Raw genomic sequence first — 21369 nt, forward strand, 5'->3', positions numbered from 1 at the left:
TAATCACTTTTACAAGACAAACCTAATGCAGGCAGGAAAACACGTTGTGTGGTGCAGGTGAGATGAGAACAGTGTGAGCTCCATCTGAAAGAGCCGGAGGGCAACTAGCAGAGCCCAAACACAGAGAGAGAGACTGGAGACAGAGGTGCCCAAGGCTGTAGGAGATACTCACAGGGAATAGTGCGCAGGTAGAGGTTGTCCCTGATGACCTGCTGGAGCTTATGGTCCAGGGAGCCCTTCTGAAACTGCAGGCTGAGGTAGTGACGCAGATCGGTATTCAACACCTTACCTACAGTAGAGGGAAGAGAAATCTGGGTCAGTCCAACAATGAAACAACATAGGAGGGCTTGCACATACTGCTACGACATTTTGAGACAATTAAAAGGAGAATCTGCAAATCAGAAGGGTTGCTGTTGCTACTCTGGAACAACAGCATTTAATTTCAAAGCCTGAGGAAGTGAAGATGCTGCACGTTCATCTTCTAGAGGAAATTAACCATTCTCCTTGAGCGACAGAGTGTCAAAGAGAGGAAATAGAGGTAAAGAGAGAATGAAGAAACAGCGAGAGAATTCCCTGGCGTCGCCTTCCTCTGTGCAGACTGCAGCTATGGGGTAAGAGCTCTTTCTTGTTAAGAGACAGACAGGATGTGCTTTGAATATGGGCATCAATTAACAAACACTTTCTCAAAAAAAAAGTTGCATCGCAGGAGTCTACTCCAGATGACTGAGTTGGTCTACATCAAATATCATGTTGCAGTTGTTCTGACAGCTTCACCAAAACCTGTAATGTGCCTCTTCAATATCTCGTTTCATTTTCTGCTTCTGTTTTGTCTCTTCTGTTTGGTCTCAGCTCTGCAAAGACAGAATGTGGTAATGTTTGCCGCTAATGTCTGCCAGATTCTCTGATGCAAGTGTTAAGATCTTCTCCGGGACAGAGAATGTTGAAAAATCCAAATCAAGCAGAAGCCAGACGTTCAGTTACGTCATCAAGAGTCCAAACTAGACGTAAATTATCGGTCAGTGAGATAAAAGCTGTGTCCCAAGCCAGACGCTGCGTCCTTTGTATTTGAAGGCCGATTGCGTCACAGCGCGTCGAAGGCTGTCCCAATTTAATGCTGCCGATAAATGCGTCCTCTCTTTCCCGGCCCACAACGGATCAATCGGGTGTGTCCTTCGCAGCCCAACGTATCCTGGGATGCATTGCGCGCCAATTCAAATGAAATGGCGGACTTTTACGCGTCCGAAAGAACAAACTTTTAACTCAATCAAGTTACACACATTTAAAAAAACAAACGGGCCCTTGAAACAAATTTTGATGTTAGTTATGCTAGCTATTTAGCCTGCTAGCTGCCTGTTGCTAGGCAAAAACAGCAGCATTTGGTGACACAAGGGTAAGGGCGGGAACAGCTGCCGACGCAAACAGGAAATCCTCCGTAGGCCAGACCGTCTCATTTCAGTTCGGCTTAAACGTCCTACTCAGGCTACGAATGACGCATCCTTCCAAGGCTGCAGCCCCTGGATTGCTACGCAGCTAATTTTCCCTTTCCAGAGATTGCAAATACATGATTTTTTCCCTGCAAGACTACTCCACCTGATGAATATTTGATCATACTTCAGGTCTGAGCCAGTGTGCCAGCTACTTCTTGGAGTGGCACAGTTCAAATATGGAGAAATTGGCAAAAAAAAAAAAAAATCTTACAGCATACTAACTTAATATTCCCACAGTAAAAACAATGAAATATTTAATGCGAGCAGCATCCTACACAGAGCTCTAGGCTGAAACTTGAACTGTATCTTTCATCGTGCCCTTTTTGCAGCAGGAAGTTAAAGGAGAGACTTCCCTGCTGAGGAATGCTATCGCCTACCAAATGCAAAAATATCATTAATGATATGAAATTCTCTTATTTATGCCTTGAGGGGATAAAACAACTACCGCTGGGACTGCATATCATCAGCATTATGAAGCCTGGTTCAAGGGGTCGATTCTCCGCCCTTCACAGTCGTGCCAAAAAGTCGTGTTGAAATGTTTCTGATTAAAAGCATTTTCAGTTCCTTGCTTACAGGGCGTTCAACACAACTTGCGAGCACACTCACGACCAATAATTCAAGCTGTTGTGGAGTTCTGAGGCTTTCGAGTGTGCCTGCTGCTTTACTTAAGTTGAAACAGTCCAGTAACTGCAGCATGCCAGTGGTACAATCGAGGGCCGGGGCCAAGAGAAGCACGGCTCTCCATTATGTAACTCAATAGACTTTTTACTGGCACAATGAATGTAAGGAATTCAGGTCAAAGAAACAAAAGCTGGGTCGAGCTCTGCGCATTGGAACTGGGAAAACCACAAGCCTGTGGTGCATGTTCCCAGAAACTATGACACACTAAAAACCCCAAAACACACGCAAACACAGCCCCTCCCCTCCCAGCTCAGACCAGTTCGCATGTTAAAACCAGGGCTTTTATCGTGCTTGGGAATGCCGCCCTGGATCCTTTTTCACACACTGCCTTCAAAGATCAGCTGGTTTCAGCATGGACAATGAATGGAGCTAATTGTTACCACAGGATTCCTGCAACCGAAGGGTAGATGTCCCACTGGGTCAACAAAATCAATCTCGCTCCTGCTCTCTCGTACACACAAACACACTCAAAACATGCAAATCTCCTCCCCTGCCCAAAGCAAACTCCCACTCAAGTGCTTGCAACAGGGTAGTCTTTGTGGCCCGCCTGTCAGGTTGCGTTAGCGCGCAGCATCATATCTCCAGAGACGCAGAGAGAAAGAGAGAGAGGGAGGGAGAGGCGACTCTCAGCTTCCCGCTAGGTTACAAGGCAGCGCATCACTGGCCTGCCGGGCTGGTAGTACGAGGCATGCAGGGACACAATGGAAGCCTTTGTGCCTTGTCATCTGGCTATTAGACACTCTCATACATGGGGAGTGCGGGGGGGGAGGGAGGCGGCTGCAGTTCAAGGATAGCAAATCATTAAAAACAGAGGGAGCGAGGGAGAGCAGCGTGCAGGGAGAGGGGGATGTTTGCAGAGACGAGTAATGATGATGCATGGGAACACACGTGGAAGCTAACTCTCCCCGCCTTCCCTCTCTCCTCCTGCCCTTTCATCATTATTCCATCGCTGCATCTCTGACTGCGCATCTTTGCCTCCCTCGCTGAGGAGATTCATCAGGCCTGGCAGATCCCCACAGGGCTCCTCACACCTATGTTTGAGATCACTTTCTGAATAGCTATTGGCCTTGTCTGCATCTACCCGCTTTCGTTCTTTCACTGCTCGCCACTTAACCTTTTGTTTTCTCTCATATCCCGAACCTTCAAATAACGTGTGCATCTGCCCGTCACGGCCCGTCCTCTGCCTCTTAGATCATTCCACATGAAAGCAAAGAAAAAACAATCCCTGGCTCTGGTTCTGTCTAAATTTGTTATTAGTTTTCAATATTAACACATATGTGTTAAAGGAGGGGGAGGGAGAGTTAGGGAAGAGAGCAAACCAGAACAGATGAGAGGAGGACTTGGTTGGATCGATAATAAAAGATCTAAGTGTGAAAACAGACTGCTTGGATGTACTAACAATACCCTACTTTCTCTCCGTCTCTCTCCGTCACACACATCCACAGAATTGAAAGCTAGGCACATGCTGCTGCCCATCAAGCTTTTCCCGGTCCCGTTGGACGATTACATTTTGGTATCTGCCATGGGAAACCGCTACTCTGAGCTCACCTCACCATCTGTCATTTCCTGTAACTGATCTCGAAACTACACAAGTGCAATGAAAGAGTCTTTCATTGGAAGACAAGTTGTTTAAGAGCTTAAAGACCAGAGCTTCAGTCTGTCTGTCAGCAAACCAAAGCATTTCAAATTTCTACAATCCTTTGTGAAGATAATGACCTGAAGCGTCATGTTGTTGTGCTCCGACAGCTGCAACAAAACCTGTAATGCGCCTCAACGAAATCTATTTTCCTGTCCTACATCTGGGTCTTTCTCTTTCATGCGGTCTCAAACACAGCTCTACAAGGTCAGACGTGTTAAGATCTCCTTTCAGATCAGAGAATTTCATGAAGAAAAATCGAGCAGAAGCGAGACGGTGTGTTATGTCATCCAGTCTCCAAATGAGATCTGAATAAGTCTCCGGTGAGAAACATCAGTCAGTACGATAAAACACCTTTTCCAGTAAGACATCGCCGCAGATTGCATACGTCATTTTTTCCTTGCATGACTAATTCTGCTGCTGGCTTATCCACCTGATGAATATTTTATCATACATCAGTTCTGAGCCAGTGTGCCAGACACTTCTTCTGTTATCATCCACACACTTGGAAGGCGTTGAAGACTTGCTTTGATTTCGATATAAAGCATCTCCATTCTTCAAACAGCAGGGTTCAAATGTAGATAAATGGGCAGAAAGAAACTGAATAAGAAATAATCATAGTAACTAAATATTCCAACAGTAAAAGCAATGAAAATTTTAAAGTGAGCAGAATCACAAGCATCACACACTTTGCGAGATTTCTGCTATGAAGCTTGAACTGTATTTTTCATCATGCCCATTTTCAGCAGGAAGTTAAAGGGTAGACTCGGCTGCTGGGGAGTCAAATTCATGCCCTGAGGGGACTTAACGGCGACCGCTGGGACTGCAGATCACCAGCGTTATGTTGCCTGGTTCAAGGGCAAGATTCTCCCCCCTTAACATCTGACAAACAGTCTTGTGAAAGAAGAAGAGAGCTCTGGGTTTCTTCAACCGAATTTCAAGGCTAATTCAAGTCCCTTTTCCCAGCGATGTTATCCAGCTCCTCTGGGGAGTTCCTCAGCGTTCTTAGGCTAGATGAGATATGTAAGAGCATTATCTGGGTGTTCCCGAGAGTCTCTTTCCAGTTGGATGTTCCCGGGAAGCCTCCAAATTAGAAAGCAGATGCCGGAATCACATCATTTGGCTCCAGGATCCAGACCAAGAGCTATTTATAAAGCTTTAATGGATCGGAAAAGGGCCTGGAAAAGGACAACCAGGAATCATCTGAGGAATGTGACCTAGGAGGAAAGTTTGCCATCACAGTATGTTGGCTTGGCCTTGATCCATGTGGCTCAGCCAGGTACAGCCCAATGAAATGACACAGACTTTTGGCTTTGGGGTTGATGCATTGCAAGCTCGACAGGAGGCAGAGGTAGAGACCTGGGCATGCTGACTGTACTGAATCTGAACCATTCAAAAGTTGTATTTCATTATGGACTTTAGTCTCTTTTCCCAGCGATGTTTTCTAGCTCCTCTGGGGAGCTCCTAAGCATTCCTAGGCTAGATGAGGTTTGTAAGAGAATTATCTGGGTGTTCCCGAGGGAATCCTTCCAGTTGGATGCGCCCGGGAAGCCTCCAAATTACTAATCAGATGCCGGAATCACATCAGCTGGCTCCAGGATACAGACTAAGAGCTATTCATAAACCTTGTTGGATCGGCAAAAGTCCTGGAAAAGGACAGCCAGGAATCATCTGAGGAACTGGGCCTAGGATGAAAGTTTGCCATCATAGCCTGTTGGTTTGGCCTTGATCCACATGGCTCAGCCAGGTACAGCCCAATTAAATCACATGGACTCTCCGCCCAGAAGTCTCAACACCGTGAGCTTTTGGTATTGGGGTTGATGCATTGCAAGCTAGGCAGGAGGCAGAGGTAGAGATCTGGGCATGCTGAAAGATATTTCAGGATGGACCAAAGTGTTGACTGACTGACTGACTGACATTGCCCTCTATAGAGCCATGATGGCAGCATGTTCATGAGCAACAATTTTGATGGAATAAACAAAATAATTGGCAACAAGACAAACATTGAAATAGAGCAACTTCTTGGGGAAAAAGCGTGCACACTTTGTGAAACGATCAGTGCTCCATGAAGTTAGCAAAAGAACCATTCTGCCAACAGCAAAAAGACCATTCTCATACAACATCCCTGCTTGCTCCTTGGCACATCATCATGGCCTCACTTCACCCTGGCAAAAACAATTGACTAGCAGTAAAGATATTTACCCAGGCACCCAGAAAACAGGCAGCTAAACAACAATGGGGTTGCATACACACATTGCTTCCCTAAATGAGAGCGGAAGCAATGCAGAGATGTCACCAGCAGGGGTGTCAGTGGGCGTCTAATGAGGCAATTCCCAGACAGAAGTGCAGCTCCAGAAACAGCAGGAAAGCCCCCGCCATCTGCTAATTGCCACCTTGTTAGGTTCATGTGGCAATGGATGTCCTACGTCATTCTGTATGACAGGAGAGTATCAACAGTGTATTGGCATATGGGACACTTAGTTTTGTCACTTTCTCCTTAAAATAGATGATGGAAAAATGAGATAACAATTCTGGCATGTCTTGTTTTCTCTCTTAATAGCAGCCGGCAAATACAGACAGGCATTGTACGTCTCCATCTCTAATAGTGACAGCGAAAGTGGTAGAACTGCGACCACTTCCCTCAAATGCTTTCTTTTGAAATGGGAGAGGCGTGGTATGTTTTCCCATGCGAGACGAGCTCTATTGCTCTTCTGGCCACCATTTAAGCACGGAGCTGTAATTGGCCGGCAAAAAAGGAGTCGCTGGGAAGTCAATTAGCGGCTGCAGAGCCCAAGAGATAATTGTCGAAGGAGGTAGGCTTGGGAATGAAAAATGTTATATGAAGGAAATCAATGTACGCAATCGCCCTTTCCTCTCTTCGGGTTAAAGACATCCCTCTTAAAATCCAATTAGTGGGATTGTATCTCAACATAAGGTCAAGCTGTACCAGCTGGGTGTTCTTGGTATAAAATTGCTAATGACTTGGTTGAAAACCTCCCATTACAGGATCCACTTTTCCAATTCAAAAAGTTTTTAACTTAGCTTAATTCAAAGGCCATGGGTCACATTTCATATGAATACCAGTTTAGAAGGAGGAGAGTTGCGAGAGAAGCAAGTGACTCTTTAAGGTACTATTTTGAGCTCGCTGCGCCACAAGGACAATGGCATAATCCCTACACTCTTGGCAGAAGGGCACGATCAACTCTCTGAGCAGATAATTGAAAGGAATGGTCTTGCTACACGTTGCATGCAGGCTTAATGTTGCGGGCTTATTATAGTCAATGTGATAATCATCAGCGCACTTGGCAATAGACACAAATGGTGTCCCAAAGCACTCAGCGTTCAGAAATATAATCTTGGCTCTGCTTGGTATGCCTGCTATAGTTGGCCGACAGTACTAAATATCCATTAGTTACATGTTTGAGATGAAACTGGCTCTGTACTTTCTTGGCCCCTTTAAGAGCACACACCTATTCTGTTGACATATGGAGTATTTGTGTCGACAATCTTGCCGACAAGCAGCCAGTCAACGTGTGAAGGTTGGGACAATGACTTATTGCAAAAGGAGATGACTTTGCGCTAATTCAAGGTACCCTGTCCTCCCCAGTCACTCTGTTACACCATGTGACAAAAGTGCCAAGCTTTTTTTTTTTCTTCTTCCAGAGAGCGAGGAGTGACCTTGAAACTGTCCTTTCTAATCCTATTGAGGCTTAGAGGAAGACATTTAACAAAACGCTGAAATAACGCGAAGGTCGAGCCGCGCTTGTCTTGTCTGTCCCTTTTGGATTCCGACTCGGGCAGGGAGGTGAAAGAACAGTCACAGTCACCCCGCGGCGCATCCTGGGCGGGTGGGGTCTTCTCTCCTCTCCCGCCCACTTCCTGTCATGTGGAGCAGATTTACAGATCCTGACTTTAACCTCTCCTTCGTCCAGTATCCATGTCCAGCAGCTTCCCTGAGAACTGCTGTTTGCCCTTCAGGCTTTCAGGTCCTGTAGAGCTCAGTGGACTCCCGCCACCACCGCAGAGTGTCTCATGCCATTGTTGTAATACAGGATGAAAAAAAAAAAGCTAGGAAGCACCACTGCTGACTTTAATTATGTTAGAGGAGAAATCTATGGTAGGAATCTTCCTCCCTGTGGGGTAGACAGTAGTTCAGTCTGTAGGAATTTGGCTTGGGTCCTGGTACAGACCAAGCATGGCATTGGGGCTGGTAGCTGGAGAGATGGCAGTTCCTTTCCTGGGCACTGTCGAGGTGTCCTTGAGCAAGGAACCGAATCCCCCAACTGCTCGGGGCGCGTGTCTATATGCAGCCCCCTCACTCTGTCACATAGGGTCCTGTTTGTGCATATCTGTATTTCGGGCCTGTTTGTCTGAGTGAAATCCTTGGGGATTAATAAAGTACATCTTCTTCTAGTCACCAACTATGTAGTTTGGTTTATTATGATGACAGTGTCGCCCTGTCTGTCTGTCTGTTGGTCCAGAGGTTTAAAAGTTAAAGGAGACCTCCCAATAACTCAAAGGCTTGTGGGTTGGTTGGTTGGTTGGTTGGTTGGTTGGTTACATTACATCTCAAAGGGAAATCACACAATATCCTGATATGACAATTTGGTCTGGGTTTTCCCAGAGGAAATTAAAAAAAAAAAAACCTTATGACAGACCCTTTTTAAGCATTTGGTGTAGTCTGTTGGCAAAATTAGGCTACATTAGCTCAAAGGGTTGAGGGTCTGTGTTCCCAGAGGTACAAGCAATGAATTGAAACTTCTCATAAAAAATGTGATGGGTAAGGAGGCCGATTTATCCAAGCTTTGTCTGAAAAGAGGCCCACTGTTTCAAACTTTAAAAAATACCTGGTCCAGACTGAAACATCCAAACAGCTAGAGGACGGATTTGTACAACAGTTTGAAGATGTTTATGTTCCCCAGGGGATGAGTCCTGATGATCCCTTGACTTCTCCAATAGCCAGCCCATTGGGTTCACATTGGAGTTTTACTTTTTGTTGTTATATGTCCACACAACTCTGAAATGTGTCGTGATTCTTCTGAGTATTTGTGTTCTTTCAGCTTTAAGAAAGCTGAGCTGACGATGACAGTTTCATTTACCAATGAGGGGAACTTCAGTAATAGTGACAAATTCTTTCAGTTAACTGATGTACTGACTGACTTTTATAGTAGTGTATAGTAGATGTTTCCTCCATCACACAGGATACAGTTCAGTGTACGCTGAGAGCAGTGCACTGGCCTGTGGCCTGTATAGGAGCTGCCACTCAGGGAGGCACTGCAGAAGAAGAAACTAACAAACAACATAAAGAAAGCCCCGATCAATACAGCAAGACAGACTTTAACGAGCCATGGAGACTTGTGCTGTCCACTACTGCCAAGGGCATCGTTCAAGCATGCGTTTTAGGTGTTACGACCGGGCGGACCGCTACAAAGAGGAGGCGAGAGAAATGATGGGAGAGAGAGTGAAACGTTTTTTTCTCTTCTATAAAGTTTGCTTCATCTTTAGGCTCCAATATCCCAGAATGCACAGCTTTAAACCTCTGTCAGTGAGGTTCACTTGCTTGTGAGGCGCACAAACAGGATCAAATGACTGGATGAAAACGCTGCAAAGCTCAGGAGAGGAGGAGCGTGGTTATCTTCGCTGGTGTGTGCGCACACACATCAGCACATTTCCTTTCCACCCCATTGTTCATTTGGCTGATCTGTTGTGCGAAGCCCGTCTGGGTGCGGCGCAGAGAAGAAGAAGCTCCCTTCTGCACTGTCTACCATTAAAAGCCTGCTGTGTTTGCTATCACTGTGGTATGAAACCCAGTCTGTCTATGTGCACACAAACACGCAAAACAAACACCCCACGTGAGCATACGTGTGCACACACACACACAGGATATCTTCCGGAGAGACTGCCTCAGACACAGAGATCAAAGGGTGGAACAATCTTTTTCACCTCATCTCCATAATACAGAATGATCTTTACCTCCCCTCGAATGGAGGGGGAGACAAAAGGTTTCATTGTCATCAGCGGATCAGAGAGAATAAAAGAAGCGACATGCGGCAGAGATCAATCAGTGAATTACTGCAGAACGGGAGAGAGAGGAACCATATGGAGATGGATGGAGCCGCGGCAGTGGCAGCAGCTCCTACAGCTCCGTGGATTACAGTTCTGCAGAGCAAGTGAAGTGACGCGCTCTTAGCCTCAATAACTTGGGCTGTCACTGACAATATGCTGCCTGATGCATCAGAGTGAACCACAGGGGACGCAAAACTCTATCATGTTCTTTCCTTCACGCTCCTTCCCACTGTCTTTGTCACACACGCTCATACAACCACTGCTACAATTTCTGCCCCCAAAAAAGTGAGCTTTGATGTCTTAAAACACCCGCCGTTAAATATCAAATCGATCATGTTTTATGATGAAGACAAAAGGGTGTTTCAAAAGGGATTTGCACGGGACAGGTACCTACTGATTTGCGCCATTCCTCACTCACATTAGCCGCAGTGTGACGGTATGGGCATGCATATGTGTGTCTAAAGCTTGCTTCAAAGGTCTGTGGTAGTCAGCAGTGATGTTTCTTTCAAGTGAAGTCTGCTAATAATACGCCCAGCAGAGCAGAAGGCATTGTGTCGGAAAGCACAGCCCGAGGAGCTGCGGTTGCTGATTTGTCGTGTGCATCTCTTGTTGCAGGGCCGACCCAGATGCTGCCCCCATCCTTGACTCACACACGTCTACAAATGGCATCCTGCTGACACGGGCGCACACCAGGGCTACTGTATGTTTGCATACAGTAGTGCTAAAACAATTATCCATTCATCAAGTGAGAACACCAACCAGTGTTTCAAATGCAAACAGTTGTGTGCATTTATCTGACATAACTCTAACTGTAAAGGCTTTGGACTGCTGGTTCAATTGAGTAAGCAATAAACAAGTACCTCCAGAGTTTTCTTAAGGACAGGACACACCATCATTATCTTTGACAGCCAGGGGGAAAGAGGCAGCGGCAAAACTATCAAATAAAAGAGGCTCAGAGCAGCAGGAAAACTCTTACAAGTCAAGTCCTGCTCGTGGTTTCAGGGGGGGAAACTTAATTTAACCTGAAGTTTTACAATGTATGCTTTACTTCCCATCTTGCTTTTTCCTTTATTATACCCACTGGTATCCTGGTTTTGATGTTTAAGGTTGGTGTAAGAATAGTATGTTATCCCAGGGCTCATGCAATGGAGATTAATGTCCTTAAGAACAAGTGTACAGCGTGTGCAGCAATGGTGGAAGTGCCCAGCACAGTGTTTTAATATTCCAATATGGAAGCTATTGTGAGCTTTTGCAGAGAATTTACACGAGTTACAATAGTGACAGAATTTGATATGTTTGTCCAGGTCCCCATAGTTAGGGGCTCCAGGCTTAAAAAATTGACTTGACTTCCTGGGTAAACTCTGTTAATCGAAAGGCTCAAAAAGAGCTACTAAATGGATCTTAAAGTGGTGATAAGATTTTCATGTAAATAAATGTCTGTTAAGTCATCTATCATGGCCCACTGATGAAAGCCTTTGCATTTGCAGTATTACAGAGCCAGCAGTGGTTGGTCTGCCAGAGATGGTAGGCGGAGCTTAGCGGCTGCTTTTCCGGTCTCTGCAAGTGTTGCGAGTAAACAGTAATCTACTATGGCTGAACAAACAAAGAAAAGATGGATGACTACAGATACAACTTCAAAAATAAGTGAAAATCCAAAGAAAAAGAAACAAACTCGACGCTCAGATGAAGCAAACAGTCTGAAACAGAAAGCAACCGTCAGCCAGGAAAATCAAGAGTTACAACCGGAGCCAACCGTGGACGTCACACATGCAACACTGTCTGGATATCTGGGAAGTGTGCTCCCGCAATTACCGTTTATCGCCATAGGTGCCGCCAAAGAGAATGAAACTGAGATCTTTGAGATTATAACTTTAAGGTGACATCATTGGCATGGGTGCAATGTCCACTGGGCGTTCAGGAAATATGGAAACGTCTATAATTCTGTGACAAGCTCCCTGCCAAAGATTGTTTGATAGACTCGAAAGCTTAAGCACTGTTTCAGAATGGACCTTAAGGTGAGACTGTTTAGTCAAGAGATGGAGTAAAATTGCTTTACAGGGACATGTTTCCCAAAGAGATCAAAGTGAAACTCACTCTAAAAAGTATTTTTTACATAGATGAGCATTATATGGTAATGAGTATACCCTCCACAACCTGCAGCCACCAGTGTCTGCAGCTAAAAGAAATCTGTTCTGGGTCCAGGGATGGGTTTACCCCATTTTTCTCACACACATACACACACAGTAACAGCCTGATCCCTGTCGTCCTGTCTCCAGGAGGTCAGGTAGGGATGCTGAGCATGAAGAGAAACCACTCTCCTACATTACATCCATCCATCATGTGCTGGAGCACCAGCTGCAGAGCAGGATTCTCGCCTATCACTGGGATGAGTCAGCTGGCTGGACTTCAGTCATCTCAGCCGTATGTCCACCTCACATCCCTCTTGCTCATTTGTGTGTGTGCGTGCAGAGGATGTTAGAGTTACGATGGAAGAGTAGGTGTATAACTTCAGCCTAGTCTCGCCTGTGGACATTGCTCGGCCACTGGATACTGACATTTATTCTGTGATTTATCTGTGTGTCTTTGAAGGCACCCACAGGGGGCTGCTCAATAAGCTGGTCAGATGCCCAGGGAGGAGAGGGCAGCCACATCAGTCACTCCCTGCAGATGAAAAGGATTTAGCTGCCAGACGCCAGAGTGCAGATATGAAGAGAATCAGAGGCAGAACCTCCCTACAACCGCTGAATGTCAACTGAATGTTTACCTCCTGCTGCTTTCAGGGCCCTCTCTGATGACTGGAATTTGTATTCTTCCAGTTGCGCAAAACAGACGTTAGTTGTGTTCAATAAATTGTTCTTCCGTTTGACGATGGACTCACAGAATGTTGGGAGGGTGAACCAGCACGAATCAAAACGAACATCTGCGTGCTCGCTGCTTACGAGACGGATAGAGAGGGGGTTTGACGGAGTCAGCCAACACCCTAAACACCATCTTAAAACACTGCAGGGTATGTGGAGGGATCACTGCACTGGTTTGTCTGTGTACATGTGCTTGAAGTAGGGCTGCCCCTGACTTTTTCTAGCCAGCTAGTAGCCGTTTATTTAAGCAATTAGCTAATGCTAATTGCTTTACCCGCTGTCATTACACTAAGACAGAATCTGATATTGGGGGGTTAGGGTTGCGATTTCCGGGGCATCAGAAAACGGACTAAATTCCAGGGCTGAGAGAGAATAATAAGTAACATTGTTAACACTGTGAATATGAGCCTTTAAAATATAAGTTTTAAAAGCACACATACCAAGCTAGCCACCTGGCAACAACAATGCTAACAGCAATTGCGCTAATGATTTGGAGTGTATCAGTACAACCACCAAAGACTGAATATTTTAAAGTATTTCAACGCAGTTAGGACATCGTCTAGCACCAAAGATATGCTAGCATGACAAAATTTAACCTTCGCTGATAGTTAGCTGACCGTTACCTTTCAACTTTGCTCTTTGGAAGCGTAGATGGTGATTCAACAGGCTAGTAGCGGCTAACAATTTCTTGCTAGCAACTGCTGTACTTGAAGCAAAGCTTACCTGGAAACTTTCAGCTAACTGAACAACACTTGGAAAGCATTTCAGTCAGGTTTTCCTGTGGTTCATTCTTGCACTTTACTTCTACTAATACATAAAGACTCACAACAAAAGGACCCCACTTTTCTACATGTGTATGTTGTCTACAAGGCCACCTTCCTTATAGAGAATGCTAAGCTTGTACCACTATGGATAGTTATATGGACTTAAAGATTGCATTTTTCTGTGTCTAACTGATAAATAAAAGTCGGTTGCTGCTCCCTTCAGAGTGCATTTTAGTGTCAAAGAAAGACGCCGTGCATGCCTGAAGAAAAACACACACATTTGTTAGATCCACAGCCAAACGGCACTGTGTTCCACCGAACTCCTGAGTGGCTTTATTAGCATCTTGAAACAAACAGTTTGCAGTGAGCGGTGCACACGGAGAGAGCGCAGCAGTAACGACACCCAGGTTGAGTGGGTGAGTCATGGCGTTGTGCTGCTCAGGGACCGATCCAGTCAGCGCTGATTTAATAGAGCAGAGTTGTCTCCCTGCTGATCTATAGGTCTCTGTTATTAGTATGATGTCAGAGAGATTGCTCTGCTTGAGGTGGGGGTTAGGGATTTCGTTGGAATGATTTGTTCCATGTGTGATTGTTCCAGCTGACTCACTCGCTCTTTCAAACAAACACACAAAAGCACAGGTCACACCCTTTGAGGGGTTAACCTTAAAAAGCACTAGGTGGGTTACAGAATGATGAAAGAATGGAGCTCCGGGGTGAGCCAGATCTATGAGTAAGACTAATAAGAATTTGACTGATTCAGCGCACCAGCATCGACCCGAACCCCAAAGCCCCCGAACACCACTTCCCCTGACAAACACCACACGCAAGCACAAAACCACAGAGATATTATTTCAGAGACGAATTGACATGTCGATAAATGCTTGAGGACATGATCACCCCTGACCACAAACACATTGACTCACTCCCACTGACTCACTCGATGATAATTATCTGGGTTGTTTTGACACAGATGTACTTCTGATACACCCAAACACAGATGAAGTGTATTGTATGAGACTGAGACACGAGGAAATATGAGCCTTAAAATGCTGGAACAATTAGGGATGCACTTTTTTTCAGACCAAGTACAAGTACTTACCTTTGTGTACTTGCCGATACCGAGTACCGATATGAGTACTCACTTATGTCAGTACAGTTCTCATATTGACTTTGAAAGCATGTTTCATTTTCATCAGATGTTCCTCACTTTCTGACTGTGACAAAATATATCGACATAATGATGCAACTGATGCAAGCAAGACACTGCCACACATTTTAATTTCGTGTAACCTGTAACACATTCAGTAGATTTCAGTACAACACAACATACCACATATAGTGTAAAAAAGGTCACGTAATGAACACTCCCATTTCTGAGCGCACCTGAATGCAGCACTACACAGCGCATCCCCCCCGAAACACGGCAGTGAGGGAGACATGCCCGGACTTGTTTACTGCACCTACTACGGAGACATCAGTGATCGCCGACGGACTCTTTTTATGTCCATGACAGTTTGTTATAATGTTTATGTGACACTCTGTTAGCTTCAGTTTGGCCGTGAGTGTATATGTTAGTGCTGTCTGTGAGGACGAAGCCTTTTTCTGAGAAGTGAAATAGCTCCTTCTCTGCCTACCGGCTTAACTAACAGGATGCTAACGTCAAACCGTAACGTGGTATCGGGTGCAGTTTTTTACGAGAACTTAAGCTCCACAGAGATGTGGACTTGAGTCGACTTGAGTCACTGTTTTGATGACTTGCGACTCGACTTGGACTTGAGGCATGATGACTTGAATGACTTGCGTGAGTTTGAATGTTAGCTGTTAAATAGAAAATTATATGTCAATGCGCAAACTGGGAATCATGATTGGACGACTCAAAAAGCAATGTGATTGTCATGATAAGATGGCTGGCTGTCAGTCAAACTCCTCGCTATGGCAACAAGCAACATCAAAGCCCCCAAAGAGAAGCCTCATCAGTCGTACTCGTTACTCCTCAATACGGTCTCAGAGCAGACCATCATCATGGCTGCGTCTGTGCCAAGATAATACAGATACAATTCATTGTCATACTTTTTGGACAGGTTATATAAATTGGGCAATAATATCATTATTAGACGAACGACTAACACCTTGTGTTTTCTCTTTATAAAGACCAGATACTACAGGTAAGAGTGCTGGGTCTTGGGTGGAAAAAAGAGACTTGACTTGACATAACCTGTGACTTGACTTGACTTGACTTGACTTGACTTGCCCAAGAAAAAAATGACTCGAGACTTGCTTGATACTTGGACCAAATGACTTGAGACTTACTTGGGACTTGAGCAAAGATGACTTGGTCACAACACTGCCCAATACTGGTATTGGTGCATCCCTAGGATCAATACACATGGTTTGTATAAGGTGAAGAATGTGGGAAGGAGGAGAGGAAACACAAACGCAGGGAGAAAATAAGACAGAGAAATGTGTTGCTTTGATGGAGACACAATACAGCTGCATATGTAGTAGGTGTACCCTTGTGTCCATCTTCATCGCCCTCCTTGCACAGCTCGAGCTGGAGGTGCCCTGCGATGAATTCAAAGCCAAACATTCCTGGCCCTTTTTGGCGCTCCTCTCACACACTCCTCAAGGTTTCCTTTGACAGCTGAAAGCTTTGCCATCTCTTAGCGAGGAGAAGTGTCTCTTGCAGTGCAACAAAACAACCCTGCTCTTATGAGTCGAGTGCTGTGAAAAACAAGTTCGGCGCTGGCAGCGCTGAAGGAGAAGTGAGGGGAACGGTGTGACAGCGTGGAGTGACGGCTGCACAGGCACACCGAGGTAATAAAGTGGTGCCTTATTTGATCTCGGTTTACTTTCAGGGATCTTTAATCTTTGGGCCTAAAGCAGATTCTGAGGGAACTTATTGTGGAGTTGAATAGGAGTTCATTCTTAAGAGATCCCTCAGAGGAAAATGGTAGTTATTATAGAGCAACTTTAAAGATCACGAAAGAGAAGATTTATGATCATCAAAGTTTTACGTGCATCTTTGTGAGGGATAAACTATCCGGACAGCAACTTCTTTTCTTGTCCCCTGAGGGACACAGCTTTAAGCATTTGAATTTTTATGTTTACTTAAAATAAACACAGAACAATGGCAGGGTCTGTGGAGACATGTCTGGAGGAGGCTTGTTATTCATAAAACAGAACTTTTGCTTGTGTGCGCATGTTTTTATTGGAGGTTGCTGCACAGGATGAAAAGTGTTCCCTGTCTGCGTGTGTGTGTGTATTTGTGCACTTGTATTATGATAAAAAATAGGAGTAAGGGACTTTTCATTCAAGCAATAACAAACAAAAGGTAAAAGACAAACGCATAAACACAGATACAGTAATCAATCATTAATGTAAGGTGATTTAAGCTGTGTTCAACAGGGATTTTTTTTTATCCCCCCAAAAGCACTTTTAGTACTCAACAATTTCTAGGGATGCCCGATATTGGATTTTTTTTTTTGCAGATATCCGATATGCCGAAATTTGTCAACCCTTTTTGTCGATTTCGATACCGATATATTAGGCACATGTTTTTTCCCACCTCATTGCAGAGAACATCAAGTCTCCCCTGTAGTGGAAATGATATCAGATCTACTGTTATTGTAGTGACCCACTGGCAGATGCAGAAATAACATAATACAGTGCTTTTTAGTGCTTAAAATTAGGTGTACTTGTATTTATTTGTAGGTAACATTTTCTTTTCTTGTTTTTAGGGAATTATCAATCATTTTGTCGTAGGTAAAGTGTTGTTTTATTGGCGGAAATATCGGCACTGATATCAGTGTCAGTGCAGATATGTCACTTTCAAGCCATAATCTGCAGATAACAATAACGTGCCGATAATATCATGCATCCCTAATTTTTGGGCCATTTTCACCTTTATTTGTTGGACAGCTGAAGAGAGACTTTGGGGGAAGAGAGTGGGGGATGACATGCAGCAAAGGGCCGAGGGTCGAGCCTTCGGTTGCAGCGTGGAGGACTGTAGCCTCTGTAGGTGTGGCACCTGCTCTACCTTAATAAAAGAAGTTAAGTGAACTTAATCCTCAAAGGAATTAGAGGTAACTCATCCTGGTGAATTAGCAGTAACTTAAAAATGATCATTGTGGTACTTACTCATTTATTTTGAGTTATACTAATTTTTTGAACATTTTAAGTTGTAGTAATTGATTACAGTTCGTTACATTAACTTGTTTAGTCTAAGCAGTGCGGTAGCTGGTGCCTACGGTAACGATGATTGTTGTTGGTGGCGGCTGCCATGGCGATCATGACGGTGCATGTCTGTTGAAAAAAAACACTAAAAAAACATTTGTCTTCAAAATATTAATATAAAATATTCGCAGCAATACAATCCAATGTAATGAGGTGTGTCTTATTTTTCCAAGTGAGTGTTAACATCTGACATGACATGGAAGCTATTGAAAAACATGCTATAAATGTTTCTATAACTTTTCACTTTTTCATTACTTTTCTTTTTTTTTCTTTTGTATTTTTTTATCTACATTTATTTTAACATGTTCGAAATAAAGATATCAATCAATAAATAGACTAAAGTGCGTCTATACACCAAAGTTTACGGTATTTGTTTTGTGTTAATGCAACTTAAAAGGTTTAAGGTAATCGGTTTCCTCAATTGAAATGAGTCGACACAGGAGAGTTTAAGTTGAGATAAACTATAATATATAACTAAATTTATCTTAATTGATCTTTAAAAAAGTACCGTGCACATTCATGCACATTACCATTTCACTCGACTCGACACAGTTACGTTCTTTCACTCACTTTTCCCAAAGTAATCGGTTTCCTTGTTTTTTTAAGTAAACGTAACTTGTTAGAATTTATAGTGCACCCACTGAGCTAAACCAGCGCCCCCACAGCTGCAGGAGTGATCCTGTAAGTTTGTCATTGTGCTACAACTCATCAGTAAAGTAACAGAGGAAAGCATCCAACAAATTAACTGAAGATGGGAGTCAAAGCCCCATCGAGCACACGGCTGAGAACAAACCGTTGTTGCAGTTTTGCACCAATAATACCCGCCTGTCTCTTTGTAAGGTGTCATCGTTGTTGTGTAGTGGAACACAAAAGTGACGCAAAAAACAGCCTTCACATTTCAATATGTGAGTGACTAATTTGCCTAATCTTGAGAGGCCTTTAGAGCCTGGTGGAAATGCAGACAACAAAAGGCAAAGGGAACCTTTTTAAAAGTTGTTTCTCGGGGCGCTGGATTAGTTCAGCGGGCAGGCGCCCCACATACAGAGGCTACAGCAGGTGTAGGTTTGACTCCCGCCCCGTCTCTCTTCAGCTGTCCTATAAATAAAGACAAAAAGTAGTTCCTGGGACAGAAAGATGTTGGTCCTCTGGATGGAGAAGGAGCTATGCTCTCACACACACATGCCCAAAGGTGAATGAGCAGATTAAGTAAGTGACTCCCCAGGTGTGGGGAATCTATTAGGTGTAATTACTCAAACAGGACGTCCCTTTATTAGAGCACAGGTCCCACAGGAGCGGGGAGAACGAGGATACCCAGTGATAGAGACAATGATAAATGTAATTAACCGTGGGAATATTCCTGAGCAGGATTATTAATGGGAGACGGAGCAAAGAGCTGGCAGCAGCGTGAGGGCAGGGTTTCCTGTCTCTCCTGCACGGACATGCCGCCTGCTAAAAGTTGGTCCGTATGGAACTTGCCTGAGTTTGTAGATGAATGTTTATTCTGATCCGTCACAACACGGTCAATAGTTCTCATTATTGTCGGAAGATTGGGAGTGAAATGTAAATAGCAAAGAATATTATTCTCCTTAGCGAGGACTGCTAAAATGCTGACGCTGCCTGCAAACACTGTAATGTGCTGCTGTATCTGCAACAACAGCCTCAGTGTGACTTAATTATCAGTTATTGTACGAATTCATATTCATGGTTGTGTACAGGCAAGGCGTGCAGCCGTTGCACTATAAAGTATGATATCAGGACGTGAGGGAAGCACCCGACGATTTGACTGTTCATACGTCGCTTTGACTATTTGTATCTCCACCCCTCGGCCTCCCTGCCTGTAAATGCTGCTTTGATTTATTTACACCTCTACACCAATGGTGAAATGTGCACAGATATAAAAGGCATCACTGTAATACAGCCCGTCAGTCATAACTGTGCATTTCCATAGCTCTGCACCTGGGGGCTGGGTGCTGCATCACAGCGCTCAGTGTGAATGACACGTCTGACAGGAAGCAGGCGTTAGCAGTCTATTAGGGCCAATGAAGAGACAGCATGCTTTCGCGGTGCAACCCCTAATTTTCAATTACAATAGTGGATTAATCGCAATCAGCACACCCAGGTGGTGCCGGTGATTAGCTAATCTACAGAGGCATGCATAATGACATCTGTTCCACTCCACACCTCGCGCTAGCTTGCCCTGGTTAACATACTGTAGCGAGCAGAGGAGGAGGAGGAAGACAGAGGGTATACTTTCACACACACGAGAAAATGTTTATCATGAAAAATGTGTTAAATTGAAAGCCACACAAGGTCACGCTCCGATTTCTGTAACTCCACCTTTGCCCTCATTGTAATCACCAGCAACAGAGAGGCAATTATAAGCCAATTTTGCTCTGCTGAGAGGGACTGACACCATAAAGCATCCCTGCCTCCTCTGCCCCTCCGGGGGAAACGCCGGCACATGTTCGGAAATCAAACTTTGGCACTTCAAAGACATTCTGCCACTTAATCAAGTCGACAAAAACCCCATCGCACTGACGATTATTCTTTTTCAAACCATTTCCCTCCTAAGTGGACGGGCAAAGTTAAACGCTGGCAGCCAATCTTCTTAATAGGGAGGGAGGGTAAGCTGAGAGCAGGCGCTAATTCAGAGGAATAAATACATTTTCAATTAGCCGGCAGAGGCGGTGAAGGAGACGCCATTAGACGGCAAACAGTCCGGTTCTCATCACACAGCTGCGCTCTAGTGCGGGCATCACTCATTGTTGTGTTCACTATAAAGACTTTTAACTAATTGTCTCCACTCCTCGGGCTCACTTTGACTTTGTGCTCCATCTTTAGATCAAATGCAGAAGATAATGAACCTGTAGTGTATGTGAGCCGCAAGAGTGTAAACCAGTGTGATTATCTCAGGCCATTTACAAGGACTGCCAGGGACGATCGGAACTCTGTGTAATGTATGCTTTATTTAAATGTTTAATTATGACCTCTAATACCACCTAAATTTAGCGCGCTGACGCAGCTTTTTGAAGACCCGCTTAAGGATGCTGATTGTCTCTGTTCCCATTGCCAGTGAAGTATACTCCTGTTTTCTGCTGCGTTGCCGTCTGACGTCACAAACGCGCCCACAACAGGGTTAGTAAGCAGTGAAGATGTTACGGTGGTTAGGTCTTAATTGTATCCATTACTCATTCAGTCTGTTTATCAAACTCGATGCAGACAAATTTGGAACGATGTTCGAGCGCTGCTCGGAAGGAGACGGGCGGAATTTGTAGCCAAGATGACGAGGAGTTGCAGAAGTTACAGAGCACAGCATCGCGCCGAAAAGGGGGCAGAGATTAGCGTGTCAACACAGGTTCTGTGTTCCCATCGATGCCGATCAGAGCCGAGGCGATAATTACCCGTAACCTTTCCCACTAAGCACAAAAGCTGGGTGTTAGCGGGTGTTAGAAGGTTTTTTGACCAGTGGGAAAGCAGCTTAAGGTACCCAGATTCTAGGGTATAGAGGCGTCACATGTATCTTTTATAAATTGAGGTGATTACTCTAAATAAAACCAGAACTCTTCTCCTTTCTATTCAAAGCCATTAGCAGGTTGTTGACAGTGTTCCTGTGGTGGCAAAATACACATCAAGTAAAAGGCCAA

General features: G+C 44.5%; 1 protein-coding gene across 2 annotated transcripts in view; it reads right to left on the bottom strand.

The window, feature by feature from the left end:
* The window catches only part of magi3a (membrane associated guanylate kinase, WW and PDZ domain containing 3a), a 148410-nt gene that overhangs the window by 59744 nt on the left and 67297 nt on the right, over positions 1-21369 (bottom strand). For both annotated transcript variants that reach the window (XM_069659689.1, XM_069659688.1), the window contains exon 2: positions 173-289. In XM_069659689.1, the coding sequence (XP_069515790.1) occupies positions 173-289 (117 nt within the window). The remainder of the gene's footprint in view (positions 1-172; positions 290-21369) is intronic.

Source organism: Semicossyphus pulcher, unplaced genomic scaffold (assembly GCF_022749685.1).
Source record: "Semicossyphus pulcher isolate SPU_LCO1_2020_fin unplaced genomic scaffold, fSemPul1.0.p SCAF_13, whole genome shotgun sequence".
NCBI lineage: Eukaryota > Metazoa > Chordata > Actinopteri > Labriformes > Labridae > Semicossyphus > Semicossyphus pulcher.